The sequence below is a fragment of the Clupea harengus genome, chromosome 19, assembly GCF_900700415.2.
Source record: "Clupea harengus chromosome 19, Ch_v2.0.2, whole genome shotgun sequence".
Classification (NCBI taxonomy): Eukaryota; Metazoa; Chordata; class Actinopteri; order Clupeiformes; family Clupeidae; genus Clupea; species Clupea harengus.
Window position 1 is genome coordinate 6,811,717 of NC_045170.1, and position 12,500 is coordinate 6,824,216.

The following is a 12,500-nucleotide window of genomic DNA, read 5'->3' on the forward strand; positions in this document are numbered from 1 at the left end:
TTTCATAAACCCCTCAGCCCCCTTCATAAGCCCTCAGCCCCCTTCATAAGGCCTTCATAAGCCCTCACCCCCCTTCATAAGCCCTCACCCCTTCACAACCCCTCAGCCCCCTTCATAACCCCTCACCCCCCTTCATAACCCTTCACCCCTTCATAACCCCTCAGCCCCCTTCATAAGGCCTTCATAAGCCCTCACCCCTTCATAAGCCCTCACCCCTTCATAACCCCTCCATAAGGCCTTCATAACCCCTCACAACCCCTCACCCCTTCATAACCCCTCACCCCCTTCATAAGGCCTTCATAAGCCCTCACCCCTGCATAACCTCTATGTAATGTTTTTCATTTGTTTTTTGTTTTATAAGTTTCTCCCCCATATAACTGCTCCCACTCTATGACTCACCCTTATGTTGAACCTGTGTATGTAATGGATGGATGTGCGTGTGTGCGTGTGCGTGCGTGCGTGTGTGTGTGTGTGTGTGCGAGTGTGTGCGTGTGCGTTATTGCTCCTGTTGCCGTCAGCAGCAGTGAAGCAGTTTCAGAGGAGATGTGTGAGTGTATGTGTGTGTCTCTTAAACCCTTCTTCCACCAAAGCTGGCCATTCTCAGCCTACATTTAACTTTGATCATGTACTGCGTCTGTATTGATCATGTACTGCATCTGTATTGGAGTTTTTTTTATTATTATTATTTCTGTTGCTCTGGTGTGTTTTATTGTACAGAACAGACACTTAATAAATCTGTGACCGGACCACTCAAGGACTCTGTGTGTGTGTGTGTGTGTGTGTGTGTGTCACTTATGGGCTCTGTTATTGAGGACATGCATTTCTGCTGGGCTCTCTGTGTGTGTGTGTGTGTGTGTGTGTGTGTGTGTCTGTGTCTGTGTATGGATGTGTTTAATGTGTGTCTCTGTGTCTGAAGAATGCAGGAATGTGAGAGATAAACTCTTGATTGTCAGCATGTATTATGTGATCCTTCTTGTGGCCAGCAGAGGGCAGTGGACACTTAGTTACAGCAGCAGACAAGCCAATCTGTGCTCACTGAGTTTTGGCTATACATGTACACACAAGGTGTGTGTGTGTGTGTGTCTGTGTGTGTCTGTGTGTGTCTGTGTGTGTCTGTGTGTCTGTGTGTGTATTTCTCTAACTGGTCGTGGCTTTCTGTGTGAGAGGGAAAGAGGGGTTTGATGCTCACCTTTCACACACTTACCAGGACGCCGGCCAAAGGAGAGCATTGTTGTTGTTTGTGGTATTGATGCTGGAGATAAAGGGCTGTTTGCGTAAACAAGACCCTGCGATCACCACTACCATCAGAAGAAGCCAGAAGGCTGCTGTTAGGCCACTGGTAACCACTACCATCAGATTTACATTTACATTTACATTTAAGTTCATTAGCAGAACGCTTTTGTTCCAAAGCGAACGTACCAAGGGAGAGAAAAGTCAACGCTAAGAGCAAATAAAAGACATGGTGTTAACAAATACTACTTTACATGAAGAATTAGAAAACAATGACCTAGAAACAAGGAAAAAGAAGTGCAGGAATGTAACTGCTGAAGTGCAAGGTAAGCGCTGGTCAGGTGCCAGTTAGGAAGGGAGGTGCTCTCTGAAGAGTTGGGTCTTCAAAAGCTTCTTGAAGGTAGAGAGGGACGCCCCTGCTCTGGTAGTACTAGGCAGTTCGTTCCACCAACGTGGAACTACAAATGAGAATAGTCTGGATTGCCGTGCTTGCACAGACGGCAGTGCCAAACGACGCTCACTAGACGAGCGCAGCGTCTGATGAAGACAGATGAAGCCAGAAGGCTGCTGTAAGTCCACTGGTAACCACTACCATCAGATGAAGCCAGAAGGCTGCTGTAAGTCCACTGGTAACCACTACCATCAGATGAAGCTAGAAGGCTGCTGTTAGGCCACTGGTAACCACTACCATCAGATGAAGCTAGAAGGCTGCTGTTAGGCCACTGGTAACCACTACCATCAGATGAAGCTAGAAGGCTGCTGTTAGGCCACTGGTAACCACTACCATCAGATGAAGCCAGAAGGCTGCTGTAAGTCCACTGGTTGATCAGCTAGCTGTGAAAGACAGTAGAAACCACATAACATAGACATCTGGTTAACTGACCAATGAAATTGTTTCAAAGAATGATGGGATTCGGAATAGTCCAATATAGGATTATTTTAGCATCAAAAAACACCATAAATTGGGAAACCAATGAAGCACAGAAGTGTTCTGTAAAGAGCGTTGTCCCTTGCCCTAGTGGGGCTCAGGCTCAGGCTCTGGCACCACCTCTGCTGTGATTTGCACCCCTGTCTGTTTTCACTGGCTGGACCTCCAGACTTGGAAAAGCACTTTGGACTTCCAGCAAACAGAGACACACACACACACACACACACACACACACACACACACACTGCTGTCCCTGCCTGCCTGTGGAGCGGTGACATGATCGGCTCACTGCTCTCTGATTGGTCCTCTGTGCAGCCGTGTCATCGCCCTGGGTGATCTCTGGGCCCAATCACAGTCAGCAGGTTGGTTCCTCTCCTGCAGGCTCCTGAAGGGGTTTGGACCGGCCTGCGGGGCTGATGCAGGATAGGGGGTCACAGATAGGACTCTTGCTCCGTCCCCCCCCCACCTCGGGTCAGAGAGGAAGCGCTGACGAAGGGAATTCTGCAGAAACATCCTCTCCACCCTCCAGTGTCCAATAAAAATCCATAACATTTAATTATAAGTCATAAATGGAGACGTGTCACGACTCCCGTGAGTGTCGTTTCGGAGAATACCGCAATGCTGCGGCCAACCTCGAGAGAGAGAGAGAGAGAGAGAGAGAGAGACTTAGTCCGATCTGCTGACTGAGAGAGCAAAGGGTCACAGCAAAGAGGAAACGCCATGTTTGCAGAACTGGCGTGTTAGGCTATCTGCACATCAGCTACGGAGGAGAAGTGACTAAAGGTAGAGGTGGTCATTAGTGGTAGTAGAGGTAGAATGAGAGGTGGTCAGTGGTGGTTAGAGAGGTCGTAGAGGTGGTCAGTGGTAGTTAGAGAGGTGGTAGAGGTAGTCAGTGGTAGTTAGAGAGGTGGTAGAGGTGGTCATTAGTGGTAGTAGAGGTAGAATGAGAGGTCGTCATTAGTGGTAGTTAGAGAGGTGGTAGAGGTAGTCAGTGGTGGCCAGGGAGGTCGTAGAGGTTCTCATTAGTGGTCATAGAGGTCGTCACTGGTAGATGAGTGTCTTCAGTCCTCAGTGATAATACAGTCACTGATATTGGAGGTGGTAAATGATTACTCCGTATACACCCCCCCCCCCCCCCTCCCCCAGTCTTCTCTGTCCCAGTGCCCTGGGCTCCTCTCCTCCCCTCTCCTCCCTCCTCTCCCCTTCCCTCTCTCTCCTCCCCTCCCCTCTCCTCCCCTCTCTCTCCTCTCCTCCCCTCACCTCCCCTCTCCTCCCCTCCTCTCCCCTCCTCTCTCCTCCCCTCCTCTCCCTCCCCTCTCTCTCCTCCCTCCCTCCTCTCCCCTCCCTCCCCTCCCCTCCCTCTCCCCGGTTCACCCTGAAGTTCCAGAACTCAGTAACCAGGCCTTGGCCAGCAGCATGTTGCCGCAGCAATGCCATGGAAACCATGGAATCCTGATTGGCCAACCATGCAAACTGGGGCAGCGAAAGAGCTGATCCTGCCAAAGGGATCGTTTAGATGAGGTAATGCCCCTTCCCCACTCTCACAAACAACTCCAGGCCAGGATGGGAAGACATACCATAACTATTTAACATTCTGAAACATGTATCAGTTACTGACAGAGTGGATTTGTGAAGAGGTAGCTGCCTCACTGGCCTAGCGTGTTAGCGTGTTAGCATGTTCTCAGTAGTGCCAGGGCCGCAGTATTAAAGACCCACATTGGAGGGAAGTGATTATATATAAACACTTTGGCTTGAAGGTTACCTGAGCTAAAAGCTCTCTGTTCCTGTGGCAGCCCTACATGGCTGACGCCTGAGGCCGCTAGATAAGGTCCACAGCACAGACGCCTCTGCAGTCCGCCACTCTTTAAATAACTGAGCTCTGCAGTCAGTTCCTCTGCAGTCAGTTCCTCTGCTACGAACTGCGGCACCCAGCCGGCTCTGGAGCGGGTCTGGCTGACGTCTGGCCCAGACGCGGCCCGGAGCCGTCGCGGTGTCCGGTGCTCCTGGACTGTGCTGTGCCACACAGAGGACAGTGAGGCGAGCGCTTCTTTGTGCCTTCATAACCGTCCTCTTCCTCCTCCTCCTCCTCCTACTCTCTCATCTCTGCATTACATAACGCACATGGCTCTCCAAAGTCACACACTCCGCGCTCTGCTGTCCCTTGTGGCACACACACACACACACACACATCCTCCTGCCAGATACTGCAACTCTGCAGTCTAATGGACGGGGCCCTTCCTACCGTACTCTGCTCCCTCCTGGCTTGTGGCACACACACCTCACACACACACACACACACACACACACACACACACACACACACACACACACCTACCGTACTGCCTCCCAGGGTGCTTAATTGCCCGTTTGACAATGACCTCATTTACTGGTGCCTTCAGAAGCACTGGAGAATGGCCAACTTTACAGCTGCACACACACACACACACACACACACACACATACACACACACACACACGCACACACACGCACATACACACACACAGACACACTCACACACACACACACGCACACGCACAAGCACACATACACGGACACATACACACACACTCGCACACGCACACACACAAATACATACACACACACGCACACACACACTAATACTGGCTTACACACATACTACATGCAGGTATATACACACACACTAACATTGGCTTACACACATACTTTAACACACACATACACTGGCTTTCACACATACTTTAACACACGCACACACTGGCTTTCACACATACTTTAACACAACACACACACACTGGCTTACACACATCAGTGCACCCAGACACACACAGACACTGTCTGTCAGCACCACCCAAAGACTGTTACTCTTTGAGAAGACCTGGCATTGGACAATGGCACACCAAACACACACACACACACACACACACACACACACTCCAAATCTCACACAATGCCTTGCAAGACTGCATCGCCCAACATTAGTGACTGACCCAGGGGTCAGGGATAGAATCACAGATGCGGTTTCACAACCTCACCGCCCAGGGCTCTGTGTGTGTGCGTGTGTGTGTCTGTGTGTCTGTCTGTCTGTGTGTCTGTGGGTCTGTGTGTGTGTGTGTGTCTCTCTCTGTGTGTGTGTCTGTGTGTGTGTGTGTGTGTGCGTCTGTATGTGTGTCTGTGTCTGTGTGTGTCTGTGTCTGTGTATGTGCATGTGTCTGTGTGTGTGTGTCTGTGTGTGTGTGTGTGTGTGTGCGTCTGTGTGTGTGTGTGTGTGTGTGTCTGTGTGTGTGTTTGTGTGTGCTTACATGCGATGTGTGTGTGTGTGTGTTGTCTGGGTGTGTGTGTGTGTGTGTTGTGTGTGTGTGTGTGCGTCTGTGCGTGTGTGTGTGTGTGTGTGTGTGTTGTCTGGGGCTCAGTTTCACCATCATGCTGGGCAGAGATGGAAGACATGCAGAGCGCCGATTAGAACAAATACCACTGAGGCAGGGTTCCATCCACACACACACACACACACACACACACACACACACACACACACACACACACACACACACAGTCCCCTCCTCTCGCTGCACAGGTCGTTAGGGACAGAGAGCCACTGAGAACCAGAGAACCGTGAGAGAACCGTGCAAGAACTGTTCTGTTCGTAGACCCTGACAGTACAAGAACCCTCTGTGTTCTCAGTAGACCCTGACAGTACAAGAACCCTCCGTGTTCTCAGTAGACCCTGACAGTACAAGAACCCTCTGTGTTCTCAGTATGACATGGCAGAGCTGTAGGGTGGTGTGAGCTCCTTCGTCATGTCATATGTTATATCTCTCCCCATAATCTTAATCTGAGATCTCTCCCCATCATCTTAATCTGAGGATTTAAATTCCCTTCTGACTACACCAACAACATGGCTGCCATGTTTGGTTTTCATTTTGAGGGGATATCTTGTGACTTTTGGGAGATTGTTGTGTGAGTGTGTATCTGTCCTGTGTTGTGTGTATCTGTCCTGTGTTGTGTGTGTGTGTGGAACTGTCCTGTGTTGTGTGTGTGTGTGTGTATCTGTCCTGTGTTGTGTGTGTTGATCTGTCCTGTGTGTGTGTGTGTGTGTGTGTGTGTGTGTGTGTGTGTGTGTGTGGATCTGTCCCGCGTTGTGTGTAGTGTGTGTGTGGATCTGTCCTGCGTTGTGTGTTGTGTGTTGTGTTTGTGTGGATCTGTCCTGTGTTGTGTGTGTGTGGATCTGTGACAGAGGAGCCCGTCGCTAAATGAAGACAAGCTACATGAGAGTCGGCTTTCCCATAAAGACTTAACTGTACTCGTCTGCGGGGGGGGGGGGGGGCTTTCTCCTCCCACCTCTCTCACTCCCCCCCCCCCCCTTAGTAAGAACAGCACTAACCTCTCCGTGACCCCTGCGACCTCTTTCGCCCACACCCCGCCCCACGTCTCTGCTCATGTGCTGTAAGGAACTTAAGGAACTGAATGAGGCTTTAGAGAACTTACTGTTCTTTCTTTAAAAGACCCCACTGGCATTACATGTAAGGAACTTAAGGAACTGAATGAGGCTTTAGAGAACTTACTGTTCTTTCTTTAAAAGACCCCACTGGCATTACATGTAAGGAACTTAAGGAACTGAATGAGGCTTTAGAGAACTCGCTGTTCTTTCTTTAAAAGACCCCACTGGCATTACATGATTGAACTGAAATCAAAGCAAGGCACTGTCGCAGATTAAGTCTGATTAAACGATGAAACTTTCGCACACAGCGGGCCGTTAAAATTAAAATGATATGTTAAGCGCTGCGCACGTAAAGGCAGGGGAAAAGAGGACAAGGAAGGATGGCGGAAAAAAAAGAGAAAGAGAAAAAGGGAAAGAGGGAGGAGAGAGAAAGAGAGAGAGGAACAGAGAGAGAGGGAGGAGAGAGACAGAAAGAGAGAGGGAGAGAGAAAAGGAGAGATGGAGAGAGAGAAAGGGAGAGAGAGAGGGAGGAGCGAGAGAGAGAAAGGGACAGAGAGAGGAACAGAGAGAGAGGGAGGAGAAAGGGAGAGAGAGAGAAACAGAGAGAGGAGGAGGAGAGTGCGAGACAGAGCGAGCGAGCCCAAGCGCTTGGTGAGGTGAATGGTGATGAACAGGGCAGCTCTGATGAATGGGAGTCCAGTGGATCTCGTTATGTAGAGCAGCGCGACCCTGTGACCCTGTGACCCGTGACCCCGTGACCCCACTGGCAGTACAGTTGGACTGGAACTAAAACGGTGATGCGGAACCAAAGGGCCCATTATCTGCAGATTAGTGGAAGGAACCCTCAGCACAGATGCTCCCTCTTTAGGACACAAGAGGAGGCCTGAGAGATGCTCCCTCTTTAGGACACACGAGGAGGCCTGAGAGATGCTCCCTCAGCACAGGGACACAAGAGGAGGCCTGAGAGATGCTCCCTCAGCACAGATGCTCCCTCTTTAGGACACAAGAGGAGGCCTGAGAGATGCTCCCTCTTTAGGACACAAGAGGAGGCCTGAGAGATGCTCCCTCTTTAGGACACACGAGGAGGCCTGAGAGATGCTCCCTCTTTAGGACGCATCGGCGCACAAGAGGAGGCCTGAGAGCTGAGAGATGCTCCCTCTTTAGGACACAAGAGGAGGCCTGAGAGATGCTCCCTCTTTAGGACACAAGAGGAGGCCTGAGAGATGAGAGATGCTCCCTCTTTAGGACACAAGAGGAGGCCTGAGAGATGAGAGATGCTCCCTCTTTAGGACACAGGAGGAGGCCTGAGAGCTGAGAGATGCTCCCTCTTTAGGACACACGAGGAGGCCTGAGAGATGCTCCCTCTTTAGGACACAAGAGGAGGCCTGAGAGATGCTCCCTCATTAGGACACAAGAGGAGGCCTGAGAGATGCTCCCTCATTAGGACACAAGAGAGCTGAGAGATGCTCCCTCTTTAGGACACAAGAGGAGGCCTGAGAGATGCTCCCTCATTAGGACACAAGAGAGCTGAGAGATGCTCCCTCTTTAGGACACAAGAGGAGGCCTGAGAGATGCTCCCTCTTTAGGACACAAGAGGAGGCCTGAGAGATGCTCCCTCTTTAGGACACACGAGGAGGCCTGAGAGATGCTCCCTCTTTAGGACACACGAGGAGGCCTGAGAGATGCTCCCTTTTTAGGACACAAGAGGAGGCCTGAGAGCTGAGAGATGCTCCCTCTTTAGGACACAAGAGGAGGCCTGAGAGATGCTCCCTCTTTAGGACACAAGAGAGCTGAGAGATGCTCCCTCTTTAGGACACAAGAGAGCTGAGAGATGCTCCCTCTTTAGGACACAAGAGGAGGCCTGACAGCCTTTAGGACACTGAGAGATGAGAGATGCTGCCTCTTTAGGACACAAGAGAGCTGAGAGATGCTCCCTCTTTAGGACACAAGAGGAGGCCTGAGAGATGAGAGATGCTGCCTCTTTAGGACACAAGAGAGCTGAGAGATGCTCCCTCTTTAGGACACAGGAGGAGGCCTGAGAGCTGAGAGATGCTCCCTCTTTAGGACACACGAGGAGGCCTGAGAGATGCTCCCTCTTTAGGACACAAGAGGAGGCCTGAGAGATGAGAGATGCTCCCTCTTTAGGACACAGGAGGAGGCCTGAGAGCTGAGAGATGCTCCCTCTTTAGGACACAGGAGGAGGCCTGAGAGCTGAGAGATGCTCCCTCTTTAGGACACAAGAGGAGGCCTGACAGCTGAGAGATGCTCCCTCTTTAGGACACAAGAGGAGGCCTGAGAGATGCTCCCTCAGCACAGGGACACAAGAGGAGGCCTGAGAGATGCTCCCTCTTTAGGACACAAGAGGAGGCCTGAGAGCTGAGAGATGCTCCCTCTTTAGGACACAAGAGAGCTGAGAGATGCTCCCTCTTTAGGACACAAGAGAGCTGAGAGATGCTCCCTCTTTAGGACACAAGAGAGCTGAGAGATGCTCCCTCTTTAGGACACAAGAGAGCTGAGAGATGCTCCCTCTTTAGGACACAAGAGGAGGCCTGACAGCCTTTAGGACACTGAGAGATGAGAGATGCTGCCTCTTTAGGACACAAGAGAGCTGAGAGATGCTCCCTCTTTAGGACACAAGAGGAGGCCTGAGAGATGAGAGATGCTGCCTCTTTAGGACACAAGAGAGCTGAGAGATGCTCCCTCTTTAGGACACAAGAGAGCTGAGAGATGCTCCCTCTTTAGGACACAGGAGGAGGCCTGAGAGCTGAGAGATGCTCCCTCTTTAGGACACACGAGGAGGCCTGAGAGATGCTCCCTCTTTAGGACACAAGAGGAGGCCTGAGAGATGAGGAGATGCTCTCTTTAGGACACAGGAGAGCTGAGAGCTGAGAGCTAGATGCTCCCTCTTTAGGACACAGGAGGAGGCCTGAGAGCTGAGAGATGCTCCCTCTTTAGGACACAAGAGGAGGCCTGACAGCTGAGAGATGCTCCCTCTTTAGGACACAAGAGGAGGCCTGAGAGCTGAGAGATGCTCCCTCTTTAGGACACAAGAGGAGGCCTGCGGACTGAGAGATGCTCCCTCTTTAGGACGCCTCGGTGTGTTTGGGCTGCTGTTGGTGTGGGTAGAGCAGAGTTTGATAAAACCTCCCCAAAATGCTGGCCAGTGTCTGAAGTTGTTTTGCTATTTATAAAATTCTGTGATCTTTTCTGTGTCGTGCTTTAAACTCCCCCAGTTCGTTCCCGTTCCAGTTCGCTCAGGCTGGATGCTATGTGGGTCAGTGTGTTCTTTATTTTTATTTATTTATCAGTGGTTATTATGGGATGTTTAGCGAAGCTCAGTGGACTGCTCTACAATGGGTGGTGAGTTGGTCAGATGTGGCTGACCCCTCCTGACCCCTCCTGACTCTGTCCAGACTTCAACCCGCAAACGGATCGCCGCACCCTGCCCTGCCGTGATGAAGGGCAAACAGAGAGCCCATGCTTGTGACAGCAAAGCCATCTGTAGAGTGGGTTGGACTGCCAATAGAAAGATATCGGAAATAATACCCATCTGGGGTTGTGTGTGTGTGCGTGTGTGTGTGTGTTTGTGTGTGAGTGTAGGTGTATGTGTTTGTGTGTGTGTGTGGCAGGTGTGGGTGTGGGTGTGTATGTGTGTGAGAGTGAGAGTGGGATTTAGATTCAAAGTTCCTCACAAACAGAGCACACAACACACAGTGACCTCTGTCTGCCTCTGAGTGAATGGCAGAAAGAATGGTTGGTTATTTAAGGGCATAGAATCACAATCACAATCAAAATCAGAATTGATTTTAATGAATGCAAGACTGAGGTCGATTGAATTTTCTTTTGGTGTAGCATGGTCAGTTACATTCAGAGTATGCTCTCGCTGATGGCAGTTTAGAACTGGAGAAGGGGGCTTCGTTTCACTGTAAATAAAATCTGTTTTAGGGAAAAAAAGTCTTTGGTCGGCTTTTTTTTAGTAATGTGGTCCGTGTTGATGTTCCATTTGAGTGTACTGCTGATGTCGCTGCTAAATTTGAATGAGTCGTTCATTTAATCTTTTTCACATTTCTCGCCAGTTTCACAAGGTTTTTGTTCACTGTTCAGCATTTCCTACTGTACACGTAGGCTAACGCATTGCCACATTACCCAAAGACCAAAGTAGATCTGGAGAATTAGGGGGGAAGTCTCATTTTGGGGTCATGGTGCATTTTAAATCTCGTAATCCTTTGATGAAGTAATATGTGTTAGCCTACACCATTGGCACGGATTACAGCGCGTTTTAATATCCCAGGGCCTGACTTCTCCCACACAGACTCGGGGTCAGAGACTAAGGTATTTCTTTCACGACAAACTGATGGAGTGAAAACAGCTACTATATTCACCTCTCAACTTAAACGGTGTCAGAAACAATATTATCACTATAATACTGTTTACTATTATTTCTAACAGTTTGATCAAGGAACGCTTACTTAAGGTGAAATATTTCCACCGACAAAAAAAAAAAAGATTTTGACATCAAAGGGAACGTCCTGACTGACGAATGATTACACAGTCAAACGCTGAAGCCCCGCCCCCTTGGCACAGTGGCGAGACCACCTGATGTTTGAGCTCGAGCTGCCGCACTCCACTCCTGTCTGCTCGCGCTTGAAAAGCTGACGAAGGAGCGGAGCTGTCATTGCTGCTCGGCTCTACCGAATGCGCCACTAACTACACCGACAACGGGAGAGGACACACGGAGACTTTACAGAAAAGCACGAGACGCCACTTGAAGACAGCGACATTTCTAAACGAATTGTTTTGCCAAACGCCTTGCCATGAACTCGTTAACACATCTTTTTCCGTTTGGAGTACGATGAAATATGAAATACTGAGGTTTGTAAATGATGTATGTTATTACAGTCACGATTCACAGTAAAAAGTGTTCGCACGCCGGGCATGTATCTTAGCTGTCATCAAGCAGCAGTAAACCGAGTTTTTCCAGGTTATAAACGCGTGTGCAGCTTCTCCACCGGTGACGGCTGAGTAGGTGTCGATCTCAGGTGATTCTCTGGGTTGGCATCATGGGAGGGAATCTGGGGTGCCACAGGTCAATCCCCAAAGACCCCACCGACCTCAAGCACAACAAGCGCAAATTCAGCGCCGCGTGTAACTTCAGCCACATCCTCGTGAACCAGGAGCGCCTCAACATCAACACGGCTACCGAGGAAGAGCTCATGACTCTACCGGGGGTGAACCGGGCGGTTGCGCAGAACATCGTGGAGTACCGCGACTGCATCGGAGGATTCAAAAAAGTGGAGGACCTGGCGCTCGTGAGCGGGATCGGCGCCACCAGACTTGAGATGATCAAGCTGGAGATCTGCGTGTCCGGTAAGAGCGGATCTTCCCAGCACTCGCCGTCCTCCGTGCGCAAAGTTCACGAACACTTGGCTTGCACTGGCATGAACATTAACACCGCCACAGCGGCTCAGCTGGAGAGTATCCGCGGCATAACGGAGAAAATAGCCAGGAGCATTGTGGACTACCGAGCCGGACACGGACCCTTTAAAAGCATAGAGGATTTAGTTAAAGTCAACTACATTAACTCCTCTCTGCTGGACAAAATCCGCTTTCAGGTGTTTGTCGCGCGATCGAGAACACCCTCAACCAACACTAACGGGGGTTTCACGTGCATGACCAAGTCGCAGCCGAGCCCGACCTCGTACAGCCTGAGAAGCGAGGACGCGGACCTGCCCTCCGGGGGCCCGCCCCACATCCTCTCGGCCCGGTCCACCGTGGAGCTGCCCCCGGGACACCGGGACGGTCGGCCCGTGATGCGGGTGGCCACCTGGAATCTGCAGCTTTGCTCCAGCGAGAAGGCCAACAACCCCGGAGTGAAAGAGGTCGTTTGCATGACTCTCCTGGAGAACGAGTGAGTTAGTTTTACT

At 50.6% G+C, this 12,500-nt stretch overlaps 1 protein-coding gene across 1 annotated transcript in view; it reads left to right on the forward strand.

The window, feature by feature from the left end:
- Positions 1 to 11,080: 11,080 nt before the first annotated feature.
- Positions 11,081 to 12,500, forward strand: part of eepd1 (endonuclease/exonuclease/phosphatase family domain containing 1) — a 33,363-nt gene continuing 31,943 nt past the window's right edge. Inside the window, exon 1 of the mRNA XM_031585974.2 lies at positions 11,081 to 12,484. Coding sequence (XP_031441834.1) covers positions 11,637 to 12,484 — 848 coding nt within the window. The 5' untranslated portion in view covers positions 11,081 to 11,636. The remainder of the gene's footprint in view (positions 12,485 to 12,500) is intronic.